The sequence below is a fragment of the Gavia stellata genome, chromosome 16, assembly GCF_030936135.1.
Source record: "Gavia stellata isolate bGavSte3 chromosome 16, bGavSte3.hap2, whole genome shotgun sequence".
Lineage (NCBI taxonomy): Eukaryota > Metazoa > Chordata > Aves > Gaviiformes > Gaviidae > Gavia > Gavia stellata.
In genome coordinates this window covers 2,296,629-2,324,134 of record NC_082609.1, presented here as the reverse complement: position 1 = coordinate 2,324,134, position 27,506 = coordinate 2,296,629, and the positions used below count along the sequence as shown (strand labels likewise).

General features: G+C 48.1%; 1 protein-coding gene across 1 annotated transcript in view; it reads left to right on the top strand.

The window, feature by feature from the left end:
• The first annotated feature begins 9,457 nt into the window (after nt 1-9,457).
• Nucleotides 9,458-27,506, top strand: part of PDLIM4 (PDZ and LIM domain 4) — a 55,138-nt gene continuing 37,089 nt past the window's right edge. The window contains exons 1-2 of the mRNA XM_059825256.1: nt 9,458-9,550; nt 25,634-25,785. Of these exons, the coding sequence (XP_059681239.1) occupies nt 9,458-9,550; nt 25,634-25,785 (245 nt within the window). The remainder of the gene's footprint in view (nt 9,551-25,633; nt 25,786-27,506) is intronic.

Genomic DNA, 27,506 nt, shown 5'->3' with positions numbered 1-27,506 from the left:
TTTTATTTAAACTCTGAGGGCAAATTCTACTCTAAATCATGCAACACAGCTCTCAACCTAAATGAGTTGCCCAGATGCAGCCGAAGGCAGAACTTTGGCCTGGCCAATACAGTTTCTGAGTAACGCATTTCTTTCTTTCCACTTCCTTGCGCTCCAGTAAATGTCAGACCTATTTCTCTGAATAATGACAAATCCTTCAAAATACTTTAAACGTTTGGTTCAGGCTTACCTTTTCCATGTCCGAGTAACTGCATGCTTGGAATGAGGGGAAGAAGAAAATTAAATTACCATTTGTGCAGAATTAGTTTCTTCAAGGAATATGCTCCAGAAGGTAACCTAGCGCAATGCTCTGAGATCAGAGGAGCATCTTCAGTGGCAGGAGCCTGCAGCTTATCAACTACATAATTATGTGTCAAGAAGCTAATGATGCCAGAGGAAAGGGACGGACAAAGACGTGCTTGAACCTCGCTTGAACTTCTCTGAACAGGGATGTCGATGTGTGTTGTCCTCAGGCTGCAGCCATCATGTGCTCATCTCAGCCTAGACCATGCCCATCTTAACCGGCATTTCAGTCCCCAGTAAGAATGTCCTGTGACAAAACCTGTTAAAACTAATCTTGTTTGACTGAAACCTATTCATGCAACCAGCCAAGCAGGTACGGGAAGGGTGCTGAGGAACCGGAGGGGATAACTTCATCGCCCACACAGCTCCAGCTGAGAAGGATGGGTATCTACACCCTAAAACGACAAACACGGGGGAAATCCAGACAGCTCAGACCTGAGGGGGCAGGTACGGAGCTGTAGGCGGGCGGCTGGAGGGCCTGACAGATGAAAGGAGCAGTGATGGATGGTGTTGTAGCAACAGTCACTGCAAAAGCAAAGAAGGAAACAAAAGAAACAGGATATGGCTGTTTAAGGAGGCTGATGTGTTACATTCCTGCAAGCATTTATGAATTCCTGCTTGTGTGCTAGAATACACATATTGGCAATTACTTCTATTTTTTGCCCACTCAGTTAAGTTACTGCCTGTATTCAGGGTTCCTGAATTTGTGCTATTACATTTGTGTAATCTGGGTGCACAAATGCAAACTTGGAGAATATTAAGAGAGAAATAAGACACGAGACATAGTAATTCAAAAGACCAATCTTGAATTGTTATGGCAACCTTGAAAATTATATTTGCATGTTATTTGCCTGCTCTTGGTCTCACTTGGTGCTCAGGAGATTCACTCCCAGAAATGGCAGGATTTGGACACCAAAGCATCTTAATTCTGGCCTGCAGGCCCTGGTAGTGAGAGGAAGGCTTAGTCCATTTGACTCTTTACAGAAACCAAAAAATGAGGGCTGAGCTACAGCCCATGACATCAGTAGGGAGTTTCTTCATTTGGTGTTACTGTTACTGAGTTTCTTCATTTAATGCTCATGGTTGATGAATGCTTATTCTTCTGTCTAGCTTGAGCACCTCATAGCATCTTACCTCAAAGTTCAAGCAAAATATTTTTCAAAAGATTTTTGGAAATCCTCCTCCAGCAATCCAATGACCTCAGGAAATTGGGAGAGTTCAAATTGTTAAACACACCTCTCACATCCAGGATAAACACCACCAACTATGCTCTGCATTTTCCATTTAATTCTAGGGGATGTTTGTTCAGTTCCCCCAAGGCAATAAAAAGTGATGTTGTGACTGCGTACTAGTGGTTTTCACCTGTGGCGTGAAGATGCTTGTGCCTCCATAGAGAACTTCTGCAAAAGTCCTGTAAACGGTGAAGAACAGCCTGAGTGGAGGGAGAAAGCATCTACGCTAAGTACTGAGCTGAACTTGTGCCTTACGCCCTGTTCGCACGTCCTAAGCAATTTTATCAGCGTTGCTTTGCCCTTGCCGTGCAGTTCACACGTTACAGAGTGCAGCCTTTTACACTGGATGAGGACTGCTCACTCCGGCTTCTCCCTGGGCAGCGTATCGGATGCCCTTGGCACAGCGTGAATGCCTTAGCACGGGGCGAGAGCAGCTGATGAATTGGGCTAAATGAATTCTGGCAGAATGTGTGGGGATAAGATATCACAAGGCTTATCCCCCCATTTTTTAGCGCACTGTTTGTCCCTCTGTCCCTATCAGTTTAAAGCTGTGGGATATTCTGAAAAGAATGGGGAAGCTTCGGTGAAACCCACCTACAGAAACCTTTGTGATTACTGAGGCTTTATACTGGCATCTGTGGAACTCAGCCTTTCAAAAACAGTTAGTTTACTGTACTTATCTCTGAAGAATAAAAGGCAAACTTTCCTTGACCTGCATAAATTGGGAACATTCAGTTTAATTTTCTCCAGTTGTCTGCATTCTGGAGCTGTACAACACCCAAAAAAGGAAGCATCGCTATCAATGGAGTCAAGAGTTAGGGTGATAAATGCTGAAATCCCCAAGAAAGGCTGGGGACCTCCTCTGCCAAATAGGTACAATCGCTTGGTTTCTACTGTATGAAACAATGATACTAAAAATGTTCCAAATTTGTTTGCAGAATATACCAACAGCTGACATCTGTCATGATTTCACAAGAAAAAAATACAAAAGCTCAGTGTTTAGCTGCCCAGTGAAGTGACTCACATTATACCAGAGGTTTTGACTTTGTTCTTCCAGGCACCGTTTCTGACGGGAAATCAATCAGTTTAATCCCATAATGGGAACAATTAGCGTTACAAAAAAGCAGATCGCTTGTAATCTCATCTTCTGCTTACAATATTATGCCAATATTTCTTCTTATTTTCTCAACTGCTGCTCATCAGTCACATTACCATGCCTGTGAAGAGGTTGCAGCTCGTGCAGAGGAAGAGCCGGGGTTAATCCTGCCCTCGCTGTCAGCGCCAGGGCAGCAGCTGAAGCCGTCGGGAGGAGGTCATGCACCCCCAAAGCAAACAGACCAGCTCCTTGCATCTGGTCAATATATTCCCGGCTCGCAGCCCCACGGGTGAGATGAAAAGGAACCGTCATCGGGTTAGTCTCAGCCTGGGGATTGGGGCCGGGAGTAAGATGAGACCCGAGCTAACAGGCACTTGCTCATCTGTTTGCTCTGCCGCCTGAGATGGAAAGCAGGACCGAGAATGGGGTGAACACGGAGCCAATTCATTTTTCAGCAAAATTGATAGGAAGCAGGAAACACAAAAAGCCTGTGTTTTGTTTGTAAACAGAACGCTGGAACATTTTGTGAGCTTTCCGTGAACGCTGATGAGCTGCCTTGTCCTTCTCCTTCACAGCCTTCCTTGAGGTTGCCCTTCACCAAGAACAGGCTGCCGCTGTGCTCCGACAGGAGCCGACCACGCTGTGTCATTGCTTCCCAGTGTTCCCCCTTGGGAAATCCATCCACCGGCTCTTATCTTGTGTTTAGTCTGCAACGTTTGCGAGGTAGGGATTTATCCTTGCTGTTCAGCGGGTTGCAAAACCCCAACCGTATGAAGTTCTGGTACACGGCTGGTCTGATGAGCAAGGATTAGAATAATGGGTAAAAAATGTCTCGCTAATATTTGCCAGAACAGAAGAATAAACTGCCTTTTGGGTCAGGCCCTGCTGCGTTTTACCCTCTGAATATATTTTACAAAAACAAAGGATTTACCTTGGTCCTTACTGTCATCTGCGTCTGGGGCACGGTGTTTAAGAGAATCAGAGATAGAACTGACCTTGCACAGTATGGTTTCTTGTGTGCGGTTTTCTCCGTAGCAGTCCTACAAAGCTAGAAAGCCTTGGGAGACAGCAGGCTGCTCCACCTGAAGGCAATCACAGAAGAAGAAATTTCACTGGACCAACGAGATTTCTTTCATTATCCTAATGATTTCTATCACAGCTGGATTTTTCTCTGTGGGACACTTAGATCCATGAGATAAACTTTTTAGAAATGATTTAGACAAACAAATGAATTCAACAGAATTCCGAATGACAGCTCCCCGCACTTGGGCATCTGCCAAGGAACTTTCAAAAGCCAAAATAATAACTCGGATCTGAGACACCCTGCAAAGCCTATAAATTAAACAATCCTTTGGAAACCTGCAGTTAAATCTGCCATAGGGTTGAGATTTGCCTGGACTTAATCCAAATAATGAGTTTCAAAATTAACTGCTTTCACAGGATGTTGGGGTTTTGGGTATTTTGGATTTTTTTAACTACTAAGTAAAGAAATAAACCGAAACCCTTAAGAATCTGTTGTACGTGAATTCCATGGGGTTAGGAAGGCACCATCTTTAAGGCAATGGAAATTAAGATGAAACTGTCAAGGGCTACTGATGAATGTAAGAAAGGAAAAGGGGTTATACTCCGAGAAACACTGACTACTGCAAGGCCAAATTGCACAAATGCCATGAAACATTGCTTGCAGTCTTCATTCCCACAAGAATTTTGAATTCATGTGATCAGCATCACTTCCAGGGACCATTTCCAATCACAAATACTAAGAGGAACAACCAGCCTTAGAACGTCCAATTGAACAGTCGCAACAAATGAGTTTCAAACACAAACCACGAGCCACTGACTCTGAAACCCAACCCACAAGCTAACATCCATCTAGGTTGGTGCTTAAAGCTACTTTTAAATCTCACACGACTGTATTAAACTGTTCACAAATGGTCTAAAGGGACGTTATTGATTGTTCCGCTCTGCAGCCAAGGAACTATCTTAGATTCCCACCTTCATTTAAAAATGAATTTTATGGATTAAAAAGTGCATCCTATGAAACATATAGGTACATTAGTTTAAGATATTACCAACAGCAGCTACGCTGAAAGAGAAAGATCACATGCCGTGGGTAACCACCATGAGTTGAAACAGAGGGGCTATAAAAAATATTTTCCTTACCTTAATGATAAAAATATTTAAATTCTCAGGTGATAAAATTAACTGGAGTTTGGAATTTTACGTTCGCTGCATTAGACATCAGTGTGATACAAGCTCTTTCAGGAAGTCATCCATCTGGAACCTTCGGGTAAATAAGCTGCAAGAATTATTTCTGAACTTGATGAGTGTTACTTCAAAATGAACTTTTCATCATATAGGAGTTTGCTACTTCAATGAGCAGTACGGGGAGTTGCACTTTCTAGCGTGTAAGGGAAGGATGTCTTTGGGCTGGTTAGTCACGAGTCCCCTCTGCCACCCCGCTGCCTCGCTCCGGGTCCCCTCTTGCTTGGAGCTGTGCCGTGCCCAGCTCTGGCCCACGGTCTGGCTCGGGGGACATCCAAGGGTCCAGGCGGCAGGAGAAGGACCAGGGGAGGGGGACGGGCATCGCATGGACTCCATGGAGAACCGACTGTTGATAAAGGTCATCTCTGCGTTACGCAGGAATATGAGGAGAAGCGTCTTTGTAATATAAATACATTACAGACCTATCTTCATCCAAAGGCATGTGAATGCAACAGAAGTGCAGTTAATACTTTTTTCGCTAGCTTTCTGTGTGGAGACCTGCCAAATGAACCCTTATTAAAACTTCTTGCAGTTTCATCATTTATACTAGTACCAAATAATCACCTTCCCACACTTCAGATGCCCTTTTAAGCTATGTCTTGGGCCAAAAAATGTCTGACTGTTAACTCCATCTTCTTCAGATGCCATTCCATCAATGTACCAGATTAGCGTTTCCAAATGTGCCCTTTCTAGAAGGTAAATTAGGCATGACTGATGGAGGAGTGACGACTATCATTCCCAGCACATTCCCAGTTACAGGTCACAAACTCCTGTTGAATAGTTAATCGTGCGGTGAAACAAATTCCAGCTAGAAATGAAGAGGCAGCTGACGTAACTACCAGGTAACAGAGGTGCCAGCAGCCTTGCTGGGGACTCCACAAACATTTGGGTGATTCTACAAGAAGATGCTGCAGGTTTAGGGGAGACATAAGTGCCACATGAATGTCATGAAGCCATTTCAAAACCCAAGCTGTGCCCGCCAGGAGTAAAGCAGAAAGTGCATGATGATACACTGAGCATCTTGTCAAGTTGAGCTGCACACAACCAGGAGAGATGCCCCTGCTCTGGCAAGCAGAGCTGTACGGGTAGGGATTTTTAGGCTCTCGCATGAGGAAAACCCATCCATCTCTAGAGTGGCTGAATTCTACCTTAAACTCTGAAAAACAAAGAAGCTTTATCTTAGCAAGCCTTTTGCAGACCTCTCTGACAAATGTAGTCATTTATTGAACTTACAAGGTTTATCAGGTATCTTTTTCACCGTCTAAAAATAAAATCTTTCATGAAGGGCCTGGGGGCGGTGCAAAGAGGACAGCGATTTATCACTGACTGATAATCAAATTGTGTCTATCAAGCAATTTATGAATAACTAACTTCTATCCTAATAAGAAGGAAAACACTGAAGCAAATGTTCGTAACAACCTGTACATCAACTTACCACCCTTAAACTGATGTGGAAATATCAGAGGATCTCGTTTCTACTTCCACTAGACCCAGCCTGCTGCTATAGAGGACTCATGGCTAACTTCAGCCTCCTGAAACCGCTCTAAGGAGAAACAAGCAAGAAAATCTCCTGACCTGGAGAAGAACTATCAAGCCATAACGATGCTTGAAACCACTCTCATGTGGGCAGATGTTCAAAAACATGTTGGGGGATCATTATCGGGCCTCCCAGATAAGCACGGGACCTCTGCTAGACGTCGGGAGGGTGGCAAATGGAAAACCTGAATGCTCATTCAAAATGGGACACAGAGCTGCATATCCGTAGTTTACCCAGTCGGTCTGTGATAACAAAGGAAGGAAACCGAGAGTGTCACCAGCGGCAAAGGAGAGCCAGAATGGAATATTCAAAAAAGAAACAAAGAGGCGATAAGGCTTTGGGGTGGAAAAATACTGGAAACAAACACCGAGGAAAATATTGGGGAGGGGAAAGATAAAGCAACTGGAGTGATGAGATTGAATTCATGAACACGTTTGACCTCTCTTTTGAATAATGTGTGGTCTTTGTTAGAGCTCGCTGTAGGGTTTCAGCACCAGGCTGAAGAATGGGCATGTGGGAGATACTGTATTTTAGCTGGCTGCTAAGGCTTGCTCCCACAGCAAGGTTCATGTCATCTTCTGTTGGCTCTGTTGATTTCCGTTCCAGAGCAGAACTCCAATTAGTTTTTGGAAATGACTGAAAATAGAATTCAAAAATTCTCAAGTTATCAAAGACCAAACCAGAAATGCAGGAGCCCGCTTTGGTTGATTGAAGTGAGAGTACAACCGTGTCCTTTGCGGGCTGCAAGGTTGTATTGGCTTTGCTCAAAGAACGCACATGTGAAAAGGTGTGTGGGCAACTGAAGGAAAACGGGGCACCTGTGAAACGTGGAGCTCTTTAGCTAATGTTCTGACCCCCCCGAATCCTGGGAAAAAACATTGATCACTGATAGAGGGGTGCCAAATTAATTCCTGATGCAGCTCTGAAATCTGAGGGCTGCTCTTCATGTGGACAATTTCCATCAGGAGCAATTCAACTGCAGATACTTTTATTCAGAGTAAAACTGCCTCTATTTCAGCGCAGGTTAATATATTTTGGAATGTAGTCTCATTTGGAATAAGCACACCCACCAGTTTATATCATTTTGGCTAATTCTAATTGTATTTTACTGGGGTTAAGTTTTCAACAAGCCTTAAGTTACGTGAGGGATAACCTAGGCTGAGCATTCAAAAGGCCTTGAAGCGAAAGTGCCTCGGAGCCAGCAGCTTTCCCATCTGCTTTTGAAAGGAATACTTTAATAGTGGGGATTTCTGTGTTTTGATCATCTATTTCCTATGCCAGCGAAGGGCTTTGAAAACCCCGAGGGTTTGCTGCGCGGCAGAGCCTGCCGCTCACAGCCTGAGTGCAATTTAGAAACCACCCCGGTAATGAAGCCCCGATGAATGCCAGTGGAAAATGTTTGACTCCACAGAGCTGCAGTCTCCATTTTTTGCGCTGCTCTTTTCCTTTTCTCTGTTTTTATTGTTGCTATTTTCCAGCAAACTTAGTTTCTTTTACAGAAAAGATTTTTTTCTTTTCCCTCCTAGGAGGAAGGAGATGCCGGTGCCGACACACCGCATTTGTGCACCTCTTTAACTCAGTCCTTCGGGGAAGCACTCCTCGTCACCGAATGGCGAGAGCAGGAGAGGTGGGCCATAAAATGGTCCTCCAGCTCCCTGCAAGACAAATTGCAGTGTTCGGCTGGGTGGATTTTCTAATGCAAGCAAGGAAACCTCGGGCCAGCCTGCTCCCAGACTTCTGCAGGCTCGGTGATATCATGCAGGAGCGAGGAGGTATGATTCATCACCAGTTGCACAGACAAAAGTCAGCGTTTACGGCCTCTCTCGGAGGCACACGCTCGCGTGGAACAAAGCGTACGGGTGAAAGCTCTGCTGGTGCCAGCTGCAGCTGAACTGCTCCTCTGCAGGCACCTTTCTAGCAAAGCAAACAAAGTTTATTGTGTTTCGGGTTAGTAACACAGTACGCTCACTGTATTCACGTTGCTAAATCACAAGGCTGCAGCATAGCTCAGGAGCGTGCTTAAAAGTCTCAGCTCCCACCCCTGTCCCAGACTGAAGCCTCCCGGATAACACGGGCAGGGCTGTGAGAGGTCACACAAACCTTCCCATGTCACAAGCAAACGCGTGCAAAAAGATTTCACAGCAAATAGCACATAAATCAAAGTCACAGAAACCGAGCAACAAGAAGGTAACTTGATGAAACTGGCCTTTTCGAACAATGAATCCTTTGTTAGGTCCTTTTTTGAAGTGGGATATTCTGGCCCAGCCCTTTCCAGGAAGAGAGGGAGCTTTCCCAAGCCATTTTGAGTTTTGCTCTCAGCTTTTGGGGGAGACGCTGAGCAGCTGGGCTGCCCACCCGTCCCACCCCCCAGCTACCGCCGCCTCCCTGCAAGCCATCACGTTAAACACCCTCTGCAGCGCGGGCATCTTCTGGGTGCTCTGACGGTCACCGTTCCGCCGGGAAGGAGGGATGCTCTGCCATGCTGGACGCTGCCCCAGAGACCCCTGCAAAGCCACGGCGCTGCCGGGGTGCATTGGCCGAGTGATTCCCAAACTGCTTCAAACCCAACCTGATTATTTCCTTGACGTTTTCTCCTTCAGCATACCGCTTGCGGGGAATAACGATGCGTTTAGCCACCTATGACATCATTTTCCTTCCACGCCGGAGGATGAAGGCGCAGGAAGCGGAGGCTTTGACCGCACCACAGGCGTACGCTTAACTTTACCACTGCCAGCAGTCGCTGCGGACCCCACGGGTGGCAATGTCCGGGGGGGGGAAAACCCTGCTAAAGCTCCCCCCCACCATCCCCACGACGGCCGGGACGGGTCGATCCCGCCTCCCCGCCACGCCCCGCGTTGCGGGGCGTGGCGGGGAGGCGGGATCGACCCGTCCCGGCGATTAGGAGCCGCGCGAAGTGACTCTCCCGGCGCGATCGCGAGTGGGAGCCGCAGCCGCCCGCGGGCAGGGAGCTTCCCCACCGTCGCTATGTCCCACTCGGTGGTCCTACGCGGCCCTTCGCCCTGGGGTTTTCGCTTGGTGGGCGGGAAAGACTTCAGCGCTCCGCTGACCATCTCCAGGGTGAGCCGGGGCGGGGGGGAGCGGACGGGACCGGCGGCAGGTGATGGGCGGCGGGGCCGGGGGGGGCGGGCGGCAGCGTTCGGGCTGGTTTTACATACATATTATTATATATACCCACGCAAATCCCTACAAGTAAGTTTTTTCCCCCTCTGACCGCAGCGCTGTTTCAGCCGCTCCTCCCCGCGTTAACGCGGAGCAGATACAAAGCGCGTAAAACGCTATTTTCCAACTTTTTTAAACGTTAATTCGTAAAGATCCGCTTCCAAAGTGTTTTTTTCTTAGTGCTCAGCACTACAGAGAGCTTGGACGCGTGCCCTGGACCGAGTTCACAGGCCGCTGGGGTTTTTTAGGAAGGCACGAGTAAAGTCAGCGAGACATTCTCCGCGCAGGCTGCCGTGTTCTGGGCTCCCTGTGGGCTGGTAGTAATTACTGTGTAAGTGTACTCACACTCGTATTTAACCTCACAAAGATGTATTCTGGAAACTTCTTTGCTAAGACACCGCGGCTAGCTTGAAATAGGCTTTGTGCATAGATAGACGTGAAAACAAAACCATCCCCCGGGCAGGAGGGAGCGCGGCGAGGTGGAGCGATGGGCTGCGTGATGGATGAGGTGCTGGGCACCTTCCCGCGGGCGCTGGTGTTTCCATCGCCGTCGGGCCGCCCTGGGAGAGGGCCGGGCACCCGAAGCCACCCTGCCTTCCCGCAGCATGCTGAGGCTGCATGGTGTTGCCGAGTTCTCCCGGGCAGCTGCTGCTGGGACGCGTGAGCAAACACTGGGAGTATTGAAAGGCTTTGGAAGGAGCTATAACTTAAAAATAGCGTCGTAACGCATACGGGCTGTTTGCCGTCTTTTCATTCGTCTGCCAAAGCTGTGACAGAAAAGGGAAAACGTACCCTGAGTTTTAAAGAAACAATTGTGGAAAAGAGTGTGTTTGAAAGAGGCTTGGTTTGTATTCGGGTTCAAATGCGCCTATTACCCAGCTTTATGTCTCTGTTTTGGCCTGTCCCTTACCAAGCGTCCCAGCGAGGGCTTTTTTGGAGGAGTAGCAGGAGGGGACGGATGGAGAGGAGGGAGGATGCGGAGCGGGAAAGACCGGGGCGGTGCAGGGAGCAGCAGCCGGTGGGGCTGGCCGTGCTGCTGGGATCAGGCAGGCGTCCGCCCGCAGCCGGGGTGCCCGGGCTGCGAGGGGAGCCCCTCGGCTTTCGGGGCTCAGCCTGCGCCTCCTGGGCACGGGGAGCTCCTCTTTCCCCGCGGTTAATGTGGGATGGCTCGCAACAAAACACAGAATCGCCTCTCGCTGGCTGTAAAAGTGTTCCTGTTGTAAAGATGAACATCTTAATTTAGCAGAGGGAGCCTGTTTTCCTGTTACTTTGAAAAAAGTTTGGTTTAATATTAAACAAGAAAAAACAAAGTCTGCTTTTGCCTAGGCAGGTGGCTTGCCAAACTCCTTGTTTGATTCGGCAGACCTTGGAGGTGCAAGGATGATTCTCATCAGGCCAGTCGTGCCTGGGATCGCAAGGAGCTGTAACACAAGTAGCAGTCGTAGGGCGTTATTTCATCTTCTTGAGCGTGGCAGCCTTTTAAATCGGATCCTTTTAAAATTCTGCTCCCGCTGAAGAGCGGGGCGATGCTCTGATGTGCCGTAGGCTAACGGCTGCTCCCGGAGGCTCATAACTCGCTGGGAATGTAAATGTGGGTGTAGGGTGCTCTGCTTGGGCTCTAGTCTCTTAACACAAGAAGAGACCTCACTGGCTTTGGAAATAATACTTGAAAATGGTAAAACTGGCAAAGAATTGGCCATGGGGATGTGGGATGGGGCTGCTGGGGGGGTCCCTGGGGAGCCGGGGCTTCGCTTGGTGGTGGGTCCGTGCAACCCTGCCCCTTTGCAGAGGACTGAGCGTGGCTGGTGTGGTGCCATATTCACTTTTATTCTGTAATTGTCCGGTAAATCTGTGCTTTTCAGCTTGAAACCTGGGCACGGGGGCTGGGGGCTCCCTGCAGAGCGGGGACGGGGAGCCCCCAGCCCCCTTGCCCAGGCTGAGTTGCTGCAGGAGGGAGGGAGCCTCTTGCTGTAGCCTAATTGTTGAGGCTTTTGGCTGACTTCTTCCTTCAAAGTGCTTTTTTCTTAAAATTTGTTTTGTATTTAAATGCCATTAAATTACAAACATATTTCAAAAAGCAGAAATTCCGCCGGGCGGCAGGACCAGCCTCTGGGACTCCCGCATCCAGCTGCGAGCCTGAGATGCTGACAGGCTTGTGGGTGTGATGGGCTGCCCGAGGGGTGAGGGTTTGCTGCACCCCGCTTCTGTGCCCGAGGGAGGCTGAGGCGACGTGCCACAAGGCTTTTGGGCTCTGCAGGCATCCTACCTGGACTGGTTATGTTGGGATGTCATAGGTTGTAGTTTGGGATTTGAGGCATCCAAAAGTCACCCACATTCAGTTCTAGGTGCCAAAGGCTGGCTGCCTACTTACAAAACACAAATTCGTCTGTGTAGGGGTTGAAAAAAAAATTATTTGGTCATTAATAGGTTGGTTTTCTCTACTCTTTGCTAAGCTACTACATGAAACAGTTTCTCCCCAGACCTCTCACTAGCTGTAACAGTGCAGAGACGTGTCGCTGCCCCAGCAGCCGCAGCGAGGGATCCTTTGCTGTCTGCTGGGGGGACCCTAGAAGGGTGCAGCTTCTTCTCCAAAGCCTCTCCGAGTGTCGCTGGTCCAGGTTAAGTGAAGGCAGAGTTCCTTAACGTTGCCTTTGTGGGACCTGAAGCCCAAGCATCACTGGTAGGGGGGAAATAATGAAGCAGTCGGTGTGATTGGAGCTGCCGGACCGGGCTGAGCTGAGCGGGAGGCACCGTGGTGCGGCCGAACGCCGGGCAGGGAGAGGTGCCTGGTGTGGGGCGGGAAGGAAAGCTGAAGGTAGTCCCCAGAAGTGGCTTGTTCATGGATAAACTTGAAAAAAATACGGATTTGGCAGCAAGGAGAATAACGATCACGCAGTCCTGCTGTGGAATGGGACTTGACTCGCTCACCAGGACTTGATTTAGCCTTTAGCCCCCTGCCAGGTCTCTGCGTTTGTGCAGGTGCAGCCGGTGGTGTGGAGCCCATCCCTTGCAGCTGTTCCAAATATGCTCATGAAACCAAGGAATGATCTATTTTTCTTGAAAGCAGGTCACTTCCCTCTGTGGTTTGATCAATCTTCAGTGACCAGTGGTAAAGATCTGATTGCCCAAGTGACTGGGAACAGCTGATGCTGAGAAGCCAGGGCTCGAGGTGGGGTGTTAAGTTCTTCAGTATTAAAGATAAGGAAAGATAAATGCAAATCCAGAAGGGTGTGCTTAGGGCATCTTTCTCAGGCGGTCACATAAAAAGCTAGGTGTGTTAGCCACCCTTTTGTTTTTAGCCTGTTTCTTTGTGCATTTTCTGGGGGACCCCGCTGAGCAGGGCTGGAGTTCGCTGGGCTGGTCTGGGGGCACGCGGCCCCGAAGGGTGCTGCAGTGGCTACTCGCAGGGGTGACAGCGGTGTGTTGTCAGCACAGTGCTGGGAAGGGAATTACAGCCCAAGGCTGTGCTCTGGGGAAGAAACCCGGCTCCTTTTATGCCCACAGTTACAGTAAGCGAACGCCGGGTGTATTGCATCATGTAATTGATGGTTCCTCCTCCTAGTGATATTTATAGGGGTAGGGGAATGACCCAAAACATCTGCTTGGAGTTGGCCCTAATGACTTGGTAGAAAGCGGTTTTAAGACTTAATTAAGTTTCTGGTAGCTGACAGCCTCTTTTCCTTGGTTGAGCGGGCTAAGGGCTGGACTCTGTTTGCCCTTGGTGGGAAAGGGGGCTTACATCGCCGCTGGGCAGCAGCCACGGTTGAGGCACAGAAATGGGATAACTCGCTCAGCTGCTCTCAGCGCTGTGCTTGTAACCGTGTCAGTGGGTGCTGTGGTTCTGTGTGGGATGACAGTTGATCTACCCTTGCCTGGGATTAAAAGATAATCGGTCATTAGCGTAACTAGAGGCGCTGAATGCGTTTAATCACTTGAACTGGCTTGTCCAGCTCCTAAAGCAGTCAATGTCGTCATCTACCCAACTCTGCCAGCGTTAATCCAAGCACTTGCTGCTTTTAAAGTCATAGATAAATTACTTGGCTAAACAGATAATTGGCAAATGGACCAATTTCAGTATTCTTAAAAAAAGTTTTAAAAGTTTTCCTTTATCTGCTGGTCTCAACATCGGTTTACCTGCTAGTCTCTAGCAGAGCAGCAAAAATGCATTTTTCAGTGTTGGCTTGGAACTGTAACACAAGAAGGGTGAGAAATAATTGGCCTGCAGTCCATTATCCAGGTATTGTTTGAGTTAAGGTTGACTTTTAAACTTAAGTAGCTTTCGTATCTGAGCAAATACGTGTCCTGTTAAAGGTGAGGACACTGGAGAGGGGAATTCTGCTCAGGAAGGAATTCCAGTAAAAGTTGTCTTGTTGACTCTGTCGGGGCGGCCGGCAGATGCCCGAGTGCGTTGCTGTGATCCCACCTGAATGTCGGGGTAGTAATTTCTGGGCCTTCGAGGCTTGCTCTTGCATGCTCCGGGTTGGGGACGGCAGAGCACGAAGGGCTCTGCAGACCTGTGGCTGGGCAGTGCTGGGGGGTCCGGGTTTAGCTACCCCAGGAGCTCCGCGCGTGTTGGCGGAGAAGGCAAGAACCAGGGATGCCTCCAAAGGGAACGGGGCTTTTTCTTTGCTTTCCCTAAGGCTTTTTCCTGGTTTTACGTGTAACTTTTACCTATTTGTTTGTTTATTAAAAGGAAATGATGCGCTTTCTGTTTAAAGCTCCCAAATGGGCTGAAGTAGTTGCTCGGTCTTGATGAATCCTAAAACGCGGACCCCAGCTGATTTCTGCTGACCTTTGGTGTTTGTATTGCCTGTGCAGAACTAAGTGATGCTAACTGTTTCTCAGGTGGTTGCATATTAATGTTTGTTGTAACATAATAGTTCAAGTGGGATGATTTTTTTAAGTGGAAGGAAATAGTTCTGCCTGTCATTCTTTTTTGTTCTCGTCATTCTTCCGACGATTGCGGCTTGTAAGGTCTGGAGTGAGAGATCGGGGTGGACACTTGAAGCTGTAGTGGTACTTAACAGTTAATCTGAACTACAGATTAAGCACTAACAATAGCATGTAACAAATAAATTTGCTGCTGAAGTTTTTCTATTGCTGAGGCTTTATTTAATAACTGAACGAGAAGAATAAATGCTTGTGCTGGTTCAGGAGACAGTAATGGTAGAATATGCTGGAATGAAAGCCTAAAGCTAATTACCGTAATCAAGCACACTGATAATCCGGAGTGGGAAAGCAGGCGGAAAGAATGATTCATGTAGGTCCATTCATGCAAGGTCTGACCTTGGGGCAAGTTTAGCAAAATAAACCCAGCACACCCTTGAAAACAGTTTGGGCCTGTGCCGGGCTGAACAAAGCAGAATGGGCTCAGCGTAACGGGGGGATTTCGAGTTGGGGCTGCGGGGTTGTGCTTTGGGTTTTTTCTTTTTCTTTCTCTTTCTTTTTTTTTTTTTTTTTTAAATGATGGTAATGTCAATTTTCTGACTTCCTGAAGATCGAAAGATTGCCTGTTGGGACAGGTATTCAGAGTTACTTTGGAGAAGCACAGGGCTGTATCCCACTTGATACAGGGATAAAAGAGAATAGAGTTAGAGAGCAGGCTTACTAAAATGGCCCTGTTAGTGTAGGAAGCATACAAGGGGAAATACGTGGAATTACTCTTTTTTTCTTAAACTTTTTATTGCTGTGTAGCACAATAGGTGGTGATAATCCTGGTCCTGCTGGGGGTAGATCAGTCCTTTAATTCTAATACAAATATGCCATTATGGATTGTGTGTAATTAGTGCAGAGTATTGCAATTTAATTTTTTTTTTTGTAGCTTGGGGGGAAAATGTATATTACAAGTCTGCAGGAGTCACATGGCAAATCCTGGAAGGCACAAGTCCTCTTAAATACAGTATTTCTAACTGAATTTGTTGTTTGATTTCTGAGCTCTTAAAATACATTGACTCATGGTTCTTAGATACCCAAACACTTAGTGAAAACGTTTTTATTTTTTAAGTCATCTGTGACCACAGGTGCTAGTGTGTGAAAGAAAACAGTAGATCTCTCCAGATCTGGTAGTGTTGATAAAAAGGCTAAAACAAACACGTTCACAGAAAATACTCTGCTTGATTTGTTGTCAGTGCAGCACTGCCAGATGTGTGCCGAAGCAAAGCAGGGCGCACCTCGCCAGGGCTTGTTCATGCAGCGGATTTGTACACAGCCCTTAACACCGCGCTTGCCCCAAGCCCTGGAAGATAAGGCTTTGTTTGGTTTCTACTTCAGGACTTACACAAGAACTTCAAGCAAACCCCAGGATTCATCGGGTTACTTGAAGCAATTGCAAAAATGTCGAGCTGCAGTGTGGCATTCAAGTAGCTTTTACAGCCAGCTGAGACCTAAAATAAATCCTGCTTTCTCAGCAGAGGGAACACAGCTCTATTTAAAAAAAAATAAAGTAAAATCTCTGTGCAAGAGTATTTCAGCCAATGAATTTTCCAAACACCATAAAGATGCCTCAAAGCCCGTGCCACACTCAATCTTCCTTGTCAACCAGAGCAACTCAAATTCACACCCGTTAAACCTTAAGTAGTTTTACATGTCGTGTGGATTGATAGCAGATTACGTGCGAATGACATTTTACAGTACAAGCTTCAGAAAGCAAAATATACCAGATTAAAGAAGATTATTTAAAGTAATTATTCTTAATTATCAGATATGGGCAGTGCACAGCTAGAAGAGAAACTGTCTTGAACAGTTAAATCCAGGACTGTTCAATAACGGGCACCGAGGAGTAGAGGCTCAGCTGGGAGGTTTACAGTATGCAGAGTCTGAATGCTGTCGTTGACCACAAAACGCTTCCCGGGAGCCTTTAGCGGATGTAAATCTTCTGGTACAAAAGACTAAACCCCGTGAAGCATCTAGCATTCACAATTAAACTGGCAGAATGCAGCCGCGTTGCAAAGGCACAGATCCCACCATCTGTGTGAGATTAACGCCTACCTGTGCACGAGAACGAAGCTTCAGGTTTGCTCACCAGCTGAATCCAAACTTTTTGTGTTGGAGAATTTTCTTCCGTTTGGAGATAACCTCTGTTGCTGCTTACCTTCTCTCCTATCAAAAGGAATCAACCCGCCTTCCTGGCCGAGAAGGTTGGTGATTTGAAAGGCAGAGCTCCAAGCAGCTCCTGCATGTCTTCTGCAAAGCACCCAGGGCTTTCTCCAAACAAGGTGCAGGACACCCGGCTGCTGCTGTGAGATGTCCAGGAAGGGGAATCACAGAATCACTACGGTTGGAAAAGACCTGTGAGATCACCAAGTCCAACCATCAACCCAACAGAGAGGAGGCTTCACAGGAGACCTGAGTACTAAACGTCTGATGACAATGAGCCATTTATGATCATAAACGCTTTCTCTGATGCTGCTGAATCCAGTTTGCCGAGTGGCACGCAATGGTGCGGTGTCTGAGGGACTGCAGTGATGCTCTGAGCGCACCTACGTGGAGGGTTAGCCGGTGTCCCCCGGGGCAGGCTGTCCCGCCCCAGCCTTGCTCCCCGAGGTAGCAGAGTAGGTATAAAGCAGATTTAAGTGTAACAGCAGCCATAGGGGTTAAGAGTGGGTCATTCTTTGTAGTAGAGCAGCGTATCTCCAACTTGTCCTCAGAGGAAGGGGTAAGAGGTCTCCTGGCTGAACGCGAACGCGGCAGGCAGCGTGGCATGCTGCTGCTCCCGGAGTTCTGGGAGCCCTTGGGCCGAGCAAGGGAAGCTTTCGGCAAAATAAGCCAGGTACGAGCATCTGAACAACCTGTGGCTTTCTCAATCAGCTCTTGGAGGTTTGCACTCAGGTTATGTGGTTGGTTGCTCTAAAATTCATACCTGATTTCATTGATTCTCAGCCTTTTTAAGCTAGGTTAGGATCGACGCTACAAATCCGATTCTAAATTTGGATTTGGATCTGTCAGTACTTGGGTTGAAAAGGATTTCAAGCATCTTGCCTTTTATAACACTCATACCCTGGTTCTTTCCCTTGTATGCTCGTAAGCTGCTTGTTTTCTTCAGTAGTTAAATGAATTCCCAGTGCATAAACAGTGCTCTTCATTGACCAGGCTGTGCAGCATACCAAAATGATGTCTTGAGACGTTAGAAAACTGCAAATGGATTGGCGAGGAATCTATGTCAGTTCAAGGCACGATGCTTTGAAAAGCTGAAGAGAATCCCTGGAAAGAATGCTTGAAGGATTTGGGGAATTTATCTTCATTAGTTAGTCATTTAACTCTTGGTTCTTCCTGTTTTCAAAGATATTGCTACTGTAGGATCATCTGCTGCCTCGTAGCATGCTTCCTGATAATAGAACAGACTTGCTTTGTTTAAAAGCTGAGAATTTTGTCACACTATCTTTAAAGCCTCTCGAAGGCTTTAATCCGTCCCTTTTGATCACGCTTGCAGAACAGAAAATTTCCCCAGACTTGCCTGTAACAAACTACCATTGATTTGAGAGAAGAGTGGTGTGGTCTGTGTAGGCTTGTATGGGATTGCCCCTTTTAACCCATTAAATTCTGGGAAAGATGGCTTTGTTAATTGATGGGATGGGTTGTGTTTTGTTACAGTAGTGCTTTTCCTTTTTTTTCTTTAAAAAGTGAAGGAGATGTAGGAGAGAGAAAGCTGCCTTTTGTTATGCAAGTGTGATTGGCCTGAATAGGTACCTTTTTGTTAATTTGACTGAAAACTGCTGGGAGAATAAATACTAAGTTCTCTCCAACGGCTGTGCAGAGCAGCAAGGAGAAGCCGCGTCCCGAGCTCAGTCATCCTCGGGTCCTGATGTGGGTGATGGTACAGAGGCAGGTTTCTGGGGAAAAGAGTAAAAAAGAGGTTAAGTTAATATAACAAATTAGCCTTTCACTTAAGCGTTGATTGTTTCTGCTTGTGATGTTGCCCCAATTCTAGAGACGGCGGGAGCAAAGCTCCTTCTGAGCTGAACCCCCGCCGCGGCGTGTGGGGTTATCCCCGCGCGGGCGTCCTGCGGCGCGGGCAGCGAGGTGCACGGGGACTTTGCCCCCTGAGACTTGCTCTGCGCTGACTGGTCTCGCAGCCCTGGCACGCTTCTGTGCTTCGTCTCCGGGGGGGAAAGTATAAACGGGATGTGTGTTCCAAGAGTAAACTCCTCTCGGTGCAAATAATCTTGCTTACTAAGTGAGATTGCACAGCTTCCAACACCAACTGGCTTAGGACAACAGTTTCCTTAATGTGCTTTATTTTATTGGCCTGATGTCAGGTGCTAGCGCTCGGCAAATCCTAACAAGGCTCCAGTGGCCAGATAAGATAGCCGCTGCTGGCTTTGGGGGTTTTCCAATTTGTTCCGTAGCATCAGAGTATCTGCTTGGCTGGGAGGGGGCTGCTCGTTGATCCTGGTCTCCTTGGAGGGGAGGAGGGAGGTGGGTGGTAATATTGGGAAAGGTGGGGGGGGGAAAATAATTGGAAAAAGCTATGTGAAAAAAATTGGTTTGTAGTTGTGCAGATATAGTTCACTGGTTGATGACTTGGCAAAAGGAGATACTCGGTTATGGGATGTTGGTCCAGTGCTACAGCCCGCGGGTCGCGTTTGCTATCATTATCCTCAGCATGGGGGTGATGCTCGCAGCACTGTGGCCGAACCTCCCGTGGTGACAGAGGAGGCAGAGACAGTGAGAGAGGGGCTGTTCACTGGGGTCTCTTTCTTTAAAATGCTCCTTTTATTGCTGGAATAATATAAAAGGACCAAGACAGGCGCCAATATTGGTCCCTAGTATTTTTTTGAAGCACAGTGCTATGTGGAGGATGTACAAAGGTGTCACAAATGAGACTTGCCCTGAGCGGATTAGGGAGAATAATGTGCTTTTTAGAAAAGGGGAAAAAAAAATACATCGTGGCTTCCTACTGGAGTGAATCCCTGCAGGAGGCACGCTCTGCAGACGCGCTGCGTGGGGAGAGGCTGCTCTCTGTGCTCTCGAGAGCCTGGAGTTACTTACCAGGGGCACACGCTCTGCAAACCCTGTGCCCTGCCCCTACAACATTGTTAACTGTGCACCGTTTTTGTTTCTTTTGGTATTTTCTGTTCATAAATATTCTTATGCATCTGCACTTTTTTTGAGAGAGAGAGAGAAATGAAGAAGCAGCTGCTTATTTTTATGGATGGGTTAAATGCAGGACATTGTTCTCTATTGGCTTTGTTTAATTTTGGGAGAGCGCTAAAAATGACGCATGTTTACGCTGCCTTCCCGGAGCAGACACCGTGCTGTGCGTGCCTTGGGCAGAGTACACACGAATGCGCTTGTACGGGCATGAAAAGCTGTGAAAACATGAGTGCCAGTGCCCTCCCCAGCACACTGACCAGTCCTGCACATATTTCATCCCCAGTTCCTTCCTGCAGAAGCTGCAGAAGTGATGAGGTGATGGGTATGGCAGTGATCGTGCCCCTGTACTCAGCGCTGGTGAGGTCACACCTCGAATGCTGTGTTCAGTTTTGGGCCCCTCACTCCAAGAAGGACACTGAGGTGCTGGAGCGTGTCCAGAGAAGGGCGACGGAGCTGGTGAGGGGTCTGGAGCACAAGTCTGATGAGGAGCGGCTGAGGGAGCTGGGGTTGTGCCGTCTGGAGAAGAGGAGGTGAGGGGAGACCTCATCGCTCTCTACAACTGCCTGAAAGGGGGTTGTGATGAGGTGGGTGTTGGTCTCTTCTCCCAAGTGACAAGTGACAGGACAAGAGGAAATGGCCTCAAGTTGTGCCAGGGGAGGTTCAGGCTGGATATGAGGAAAAATGTCTTTCCTGAGGGAGTAGTGAAGCACTGGCAGAGGCTGCCCAGGGAGGTGGTGGAGTCACCATCCCTGGAGGGGTTCAAGGAACGTGTGGCCGTGGCACTGTGGGACATGGTTTAGTGGGCATGGTGGGGTTGGGGTGGTGGTTGGACTTGGTGATCTTACAGGTCTTTTCCAACCTTAGTGATTCTGTGGGTAGTGGGTATGCCACGTATAGCGCTGTGTGGGGTCTGCTTGATCATCTCATAAAGAGCTCACCACCAGCTAACTCTATCCCTCCCCTGGTCCCAGATGATGGGTCCAGTGCACTGGACCCGTTACTCTGAGTTGCTTTGATTCCCTTTCAGAAAACCGTTCTGTACTGGTGGATTGCATCTCAGGCTGTGCTTAAAAACACCTGCTGAGCACCAGGGCTGGCACAAGGGAAGAGGCTGGATGGCACCCAGGAGTGGGAAGGTGCAGGAAGAAGGTCCTCTCCCCTCTCGTGGGCGAACTGTGGGGTTGACTAAGCTGTCTTGTGCAGCTTCACCCCAAGTCTCCATCAGTTGGCTTTGGATTTATGTTGGTGGGAAAATACCTTCAAGTGCAGGGCAACAATAATTAGCAGCATAAGTTAACTGGTGGCTTCACATCAGTGCTGCTTTGTTGCTGCGTAAAGTTGTGGCTTTGGGAGCTCAGAGCTTCCAAATGAGGCAGGATGCTCGGCTAGTTGAAAAAGAAAAACCTTTAGGGGAACTTTAATAAAAATATTTATGTTTCTTTTAAGCCTGCAGTGTTTGCTGTGGGTTTGGCTCTCAGTGCTGTACACTTGACTGCTCCGAATGTGTATCGAGGTTGCTGTCACCCCACGGCGCAAACAGAGCTCTCTGGATGCTAGGTGCCTCGCAGGGAGTAAGACCCCCTGAGCTGCCAACAGCACGAGGGCTCAGACTGCCCCGTCCACCCACGTCATTCTCCACCAGCCCCTTGCTCCAGCCCTGAAACACCAGCGCCCGCGCGGGGCCCTGCAGCCCCAGGGGTTAGCAGGGTGCGAGGGACTGGTCTGGCTCCTTGCTAGCGTGTAATTGTGCTGCTTGAGCTCTTCACTGGAGAAAAAGCAGACAAACAGCCCAAATCCTGGCAGGCACCCAGCACAGGCAAGATGAGGCATGGCACACGCAGGGCGCAGCAGGCGCCGTGGGATGGAGCCCGTGTTTGGCCCCAGTGCGTGAGTTGGGGCTTTGCTTTAGGGTAGTGGGCATTGCCCATGGAAAGGCAGTGTGTGGTGGGGAGACACGACCTGTCCTGGTCCTGGGGAGACCGCTCACACCACCCCGAGTTACGTATCCATCGGTCTTGTCTTGGTCTGTGTTCATTCAACTGTGATTTTTAAAATGCTTTGTTCTTAGCATGGATGGAGAACTTCAAAAGCAAACAAAAATAAATCTTATCACTGTTTTCCTTAAGCCTATCCTATTCTCAGACCTCAATTCCTTTGGAGGCCCCTTTTAGGAACACAGGGCTCCGGCGATTCGGTGGAGGTTTTCTTTGCGGTGTTTTTAACTTCAGAACATCCCCAGTTACTCTCAAATTTGTGCGCGCTCCGTTCATGTTGCCCACGCTGCGGTTCCCGCTCACAACCGACCCAAGGCATGCGTGAGTGTCTCTGGTAAAAGCTCCATCCCGAAACCTCTGTGTGCTGCTGGTCTTTAATGTCACTGCTCTGGAGAGACCTTACACCCCTGGGCGATACACTGTGCAGCTGTCGTTACATCGTGTAGCCATAGCCCTGGAGAATGGGCTAACGTGCAAAACAAGGTTTAGCACTTGAACAAAAAACGATTTAGGTTTGATATTTTTTTTGGGGGGGGGGGGGGGGGCGGGTTGTATCTTTCCTGAGAGAGTGGTGAAGCACTGGCAGAGGCTGCCCAGGGAGGTGGTGGAGTCACCATCCCTGGAGGGGTTCAAGGACCGTGTGGCCGTGGCACTGCGGGACATGGTTTAGTGGGCATGGTGGGGTTGGGGTGGTGGTTGGACTTGGTGATCTTACAGGTCTTTTCCAACCTTAATGTGAATGTACTTGTTTATAATCGTAGATGCTCAGCAGCTTGTTGGGCAGTAGCTGGCCTTTGCAAGGAAAGAAGTTGGTTAAGGGTTGAGCTGATTGCAACATTCTGGGTTGAGCTGATTGCTGCTGGGTGTGGGTGCTGGCTGCTTGTAGCTCGATGTGTGCCTGAATGAGACACCCAGATCCCTCCTGCTCCTTCCTGGTGTGTTTGTTCATTTCCATGTGACACTGGAGAGTCATCTTGCTTGGATGTTTCACTCCAAGCATAGACTCCATTACAAAAATTACTATCTTTAAAAATGCATCCTTGTCCTTAGGGAGATCCTGGTTTTGCAGTAGGCTGTCTGCATGGATCCGCATGGAGCGAAGCAGGTAGGACCCTTGCATGAGGATTCAAATGCAGCTCTGACCCATAGCCAGGCTCATAGGGCTTTCTGTGGCATGTTTGGTGTCAATGGCTTTGCACAGCTGTGAGTTAGAAGTTGGTTTGAAGTATTTTAAACAGTATTCACTAAAATACAAACTTTGGACCTGACGGACATTACAATACCGATGCTGTATCTCAAACTAATGAGTTCTTGGAGCGCAGCTCCATTTCAAGCCCTCAGTATCTCCACGGCTAGCATAAAATGCTAATATGAAGATACTGCCAAAATAATTTGAAACAAACCAGAATCTAAAAATAGGAAACATCTAAGAGCCCCATTTACGAGCAGCTTATTCTCCGAGGAAGCTACAATCTGGTTAAGATCAGTGCAGGGAGAAAAATCCATCCGACATCTAGACAGCATTGAATAGACAAGAACAAAATACAGCTGTCCTGGGTCAGACTGAAGGTCTGTTAGTCCAAAAGTCTGCTGGCAGCTGGGGCTGCGGGGCGGACACCGAGGGAGGTGGATAACAACAGGCAAGCATGTGGAGATGCTTCCTTGGAGGTGCTGGTTGAGCTTCTGGTTGACTTTCTGGTGGGTCTGGCAGCTTCTGTGGCTGTAGAAGGATGCTAACGCTCTGTCAATGCCATGTCTTCTTACACAGCTTCAAAAAACAGAATCACAGGATCACTAAGGTTGGAAAAGACCTGTAAGATCATCAAGTCCAACCACCACCCCAACCCCACCATGCCCACTAAACCATGTCCCGCAGTGCCATGTCCACACGGTCCTTGAACCCCTCCAGGGATGGTGACTCCACCACCTCCCTGGGCAGCCTCTGCCAGTGCTTCACCGCTCTCTCAGCAAAGACATTTTTCCTCATATCCAGCCTGAACCTCCCCTGGTGCAACTTGAGGCCATCTCCTCTTGTCCTGTCGCTTGTCACTTGGGAGAAGAGACCAACACCCACCTCCCCACAACCCCCTTTCGGGTAAACCCAACAAAAATGCTTGCCAGGGAAAAAACAAACCCATCCTGGTTTGAAATGTCCTGTGTCAGAGCTTTACAGCTAACGTGCTGTGTTTGGAAATACCTCCTGTTGTTTGCTCTGAGCTGGGTTACAGGGAAGCCCGGGAGCAGGGAAGGAGTTGGCCTGGCAGGTTTTTTGGAGCAAAATAGCCTGTCTGAAACTATTGAAGAGCAAATGGCAAATGCTGATTTACTCTGACAACGCAACAAAAGGCTTATTTCAGGCTGCCAGTTTTACTTAAATGCAAAAAGCAGTTTGGAGCTCCTCAAACACCTTCAGGTTCATGTTTCGGTAGTATCATGGTTGTAGTCACGCAGGGAGCGGTGCAGCAGGTCCATCTTATGCTGGGTGCTGTCTGCCTCTCGCTGGCTGTTTTACCGACCTCGGTCCTGAGAGCAGCCGGGGTATGATCCCCAAAGGGCTGTGGTGGTAAGGCTAAACCCTCTTCAAATTCCCTATGAAAACAGAACTGGAAAAAACAGATCAAAATGAAAACAGGCAGGCGCGCGTGCCTTCCTTTCTAAAGACTGCCTGTTTAATGATAGCCTGCGATGGTCGGGGGGCTTGTGGGCACCATGGGGCAGGCAGATGGACGGGCACTTGGTCTCAAGCTGCCTGAAGAACCATACCTGTTCTGTTATCGTCTGGTTGCCCCGTGCACCGAGGTAAGCTACGTCCAAGGGGAGATCCAGGACAGAGTTGTGAACCTGCTTCCCGGACCTTTCGAGCAGGGTGTGATGGAGCAGAGACCCATCGCCTGAGGTGGGGGGTTATACCCGTGTAAATCAAGAGTAAACAGAATCAAAGCACCGTCGCACTCTACGCGCAGTGAGATATGAATAACCGAAAGCCAGACTCGCTGTACTTTCGCACTCGGTAAACCACGTGGTTGGTTAGCAGAGCATTAGCAGATGCTCTGAGTGACTGGAGAGGAAATTAGAGGGCAAGCACATAGCTATTAAGAGTTTAAACAGACACAATTACCTGTCCTGCCTATGCCTTGCATCATTTTATGTTATTGCAAAAATTAGAACCACATTTGGACTGATGTAGATGAAATGGTAATTTCTCAAGTAACTCTTTTATGAGCTGCAGGATTAGTCTTATGGCTGACCACAAACAGTACCTGGACCTGTCGTTAGTTCCTCAGGAAAGAAGTTACGAGTTTTATAAGGTTCTGGCATTCCTACAAAACCAGAAGCAAAGAGTTGTGGAGACTTAACGAGCTGCGTGATATTTCATGTAGGGCTAGAAAGAGACAAGTCATTTGAATGACGGTCAGGAAAAACTGATGTCAAATGTAACCTCTCCGCAGGAAGCAATTAGGGTGACTGCGCTCATCTTCCGATGACGTAGTTAGCCAAAGCGGAGGGTTGCGTGTGCTCTTTAGGGATTGACTCTCACAGCATGATTTAAGGCCTGCAAGCCAAAGCAGTCTAAGGCATCTCTCTTGAAAGAGGGTATTGCATTATTTTAAGCAAGAGAAAAATCTGAAGAGAGGACCTGGTCACACACTGACAGGGGTTGACAGAAATCTCTTGATTTAAGAGCGTTGTTGTAGCGTATGGCCCTCAGAGAACTGGAGCTGACCTGGGAGCCCTGGCTCGGACATCCAACCTCTGGTAGCTGCCGTTGGTGTAGGCAAAACACATGTCTTCTCCAGAAATAACTATTGCCTTTTTCTGCTGCTTATTCCAAGAAACTGGATTTTTTTAAAACCGAGTATTCTTTTAAGTAACCTTTTTATTTTTCCCTGCCTAGATTAACCCTGGCAGTAAAGCAGCCATGGCAAACCTGTGCCCAGGAGATATCATTCTGGCAATTAACGGAGAGAGCACAGAGAACATGACACACCTAGAAGCACAAAACAAGATCAAGGCATGCATGGACCAGCTATTGCTCTCCGTGAACAGGTAGGTCCTCTTCTGTTTGATGTGCTCTTGTGTCAGCTTTGCTTGGCTCTTCCGCAGAAGGCTTGCGGCTGGCCCCGGAGCAGATGTGCCCTTAGGTTCAGTTCTTGGTGCGTCCCCATGGTCCATGTAATTGTTCCGCGTTTCTAAAAAACAGCGAGACAAAATTATTTTTAAAAGGTCACTGATACAGTAAGTGGGTCCAGTTCATTTGTATAAGTCCGGATTATCATTTGCACCTTGCAAGGCTCGTGCAGGCTGTGAGTGGGGTCAGATCCTTCAACCCAATGGAGGTTTTACAGACTCAAGCAAGCGTAGCACTGGGATTGAAATCTTCTTTGGGCAAAGCCTCCCACTTCATTAACACCCACCTATCATTTTCTTAATCATCTGTTCAATGAATATATGTTCAAAGGTCCTGCCAAATTCACTTTTTTAGAATACTTCACAGCAAAACGAAGGCTTGGGATTTTTTTGCTTTCCATTGGAATTAATTCTGTAGCTAAACGTTCCTAACACAAATCACAAATTATCTAGTCAAAATGAGAGCTCCTTATAAGGCTCACAAATGACTAATGTTATCTGTAATAGATTAAAATAAGTTTATACCATTTTCCACTTCAGATTAAAAAGGCATTTCCTGCTATAAAGAGCTATCATTTACTGTTTATACTTCTCTTCGAAAACACGTAGTTTCTGACTGAAAGCCTGGGCAGCGGGGAAGGAGCGCTGCCGTAAATGGAGCAAAGCCTCGTTTGTTCCTCACAGTTTGTCAGCTGGTGGTGTCGGAGCTGCCCAGCCAAAGCAGAGTTCCTGAGCTCAGCCCGTGCCGTAGGGATGATGTGGCTTCAGCATTAGGAAAGAAAGAAAAAAAAGAAAAACAAGGAAACCCTTCATGCAGGTAGAATTTCCCATAGCCAAGGAGTCATTTTCCTCTCCATTAGGAGCAGTTTTAGGGAAACTGGACCGTCTTCTACCCCAAACGGGGGCCGTACCTAGGGCAGGACAAGGGTTCCCTTGCTGGCTGTCCACAGGCTGGCGGAGCTCTCTTCGGAAGAAATGGGAATCCTTGTGTAGCGACAGAAGGTTTTGGTGAGCTAGCAGCTGCTCAGGTGGTTTGGCAGCAGAACATCTTCGCCAGGAGTTAGGATAAGGTTTTGCTGAAAACAACTTTCACCTGCAGCACAGCAGCATTTTATTCTTGTGTATGAGGGTTTCTACTGTGTGTGAATTTATGGGCTGAATTCCCACTTTTACACCTCATTTTAGCTACTGGTATCAGTTGGTCTCTGTTTGTTGGCTGAGATCGGACCCTTGAGTACTCCTCCTCCGCGAGAGGCACGCGGTATGTGCACAGCTTTCTGCTGGTGTCCACTCGGTCCTTGTGGTTAGGAAATGGTGCTTGAATCTTGCCGGCGGTAGCCGTGACCACACTGGTGGCGGCAGCTACCGTGTCAGCGTACCCTGTGTCAGCGGTATCTCCGTGGAAATGTATCTCCTCTCCTAAGAGGTGACTTCTTGCATGGACACAGGGCAGGGGTTGTGTCACACTGCTACAGCTCCACTCCATCGTCGAAGGCGTGGACAGAGGTCTTGCAGCAGTGCTGGAATGTGCCTTGGTGGAGCTAAGGAGTTTGTGTATCCTGAGATACAGAAACGTTCATTAACGACCTTGTGGTTGTCTGGAAGCTGCTGCGTGGAAGCCTTCTGGCAGGAGGAGGGTC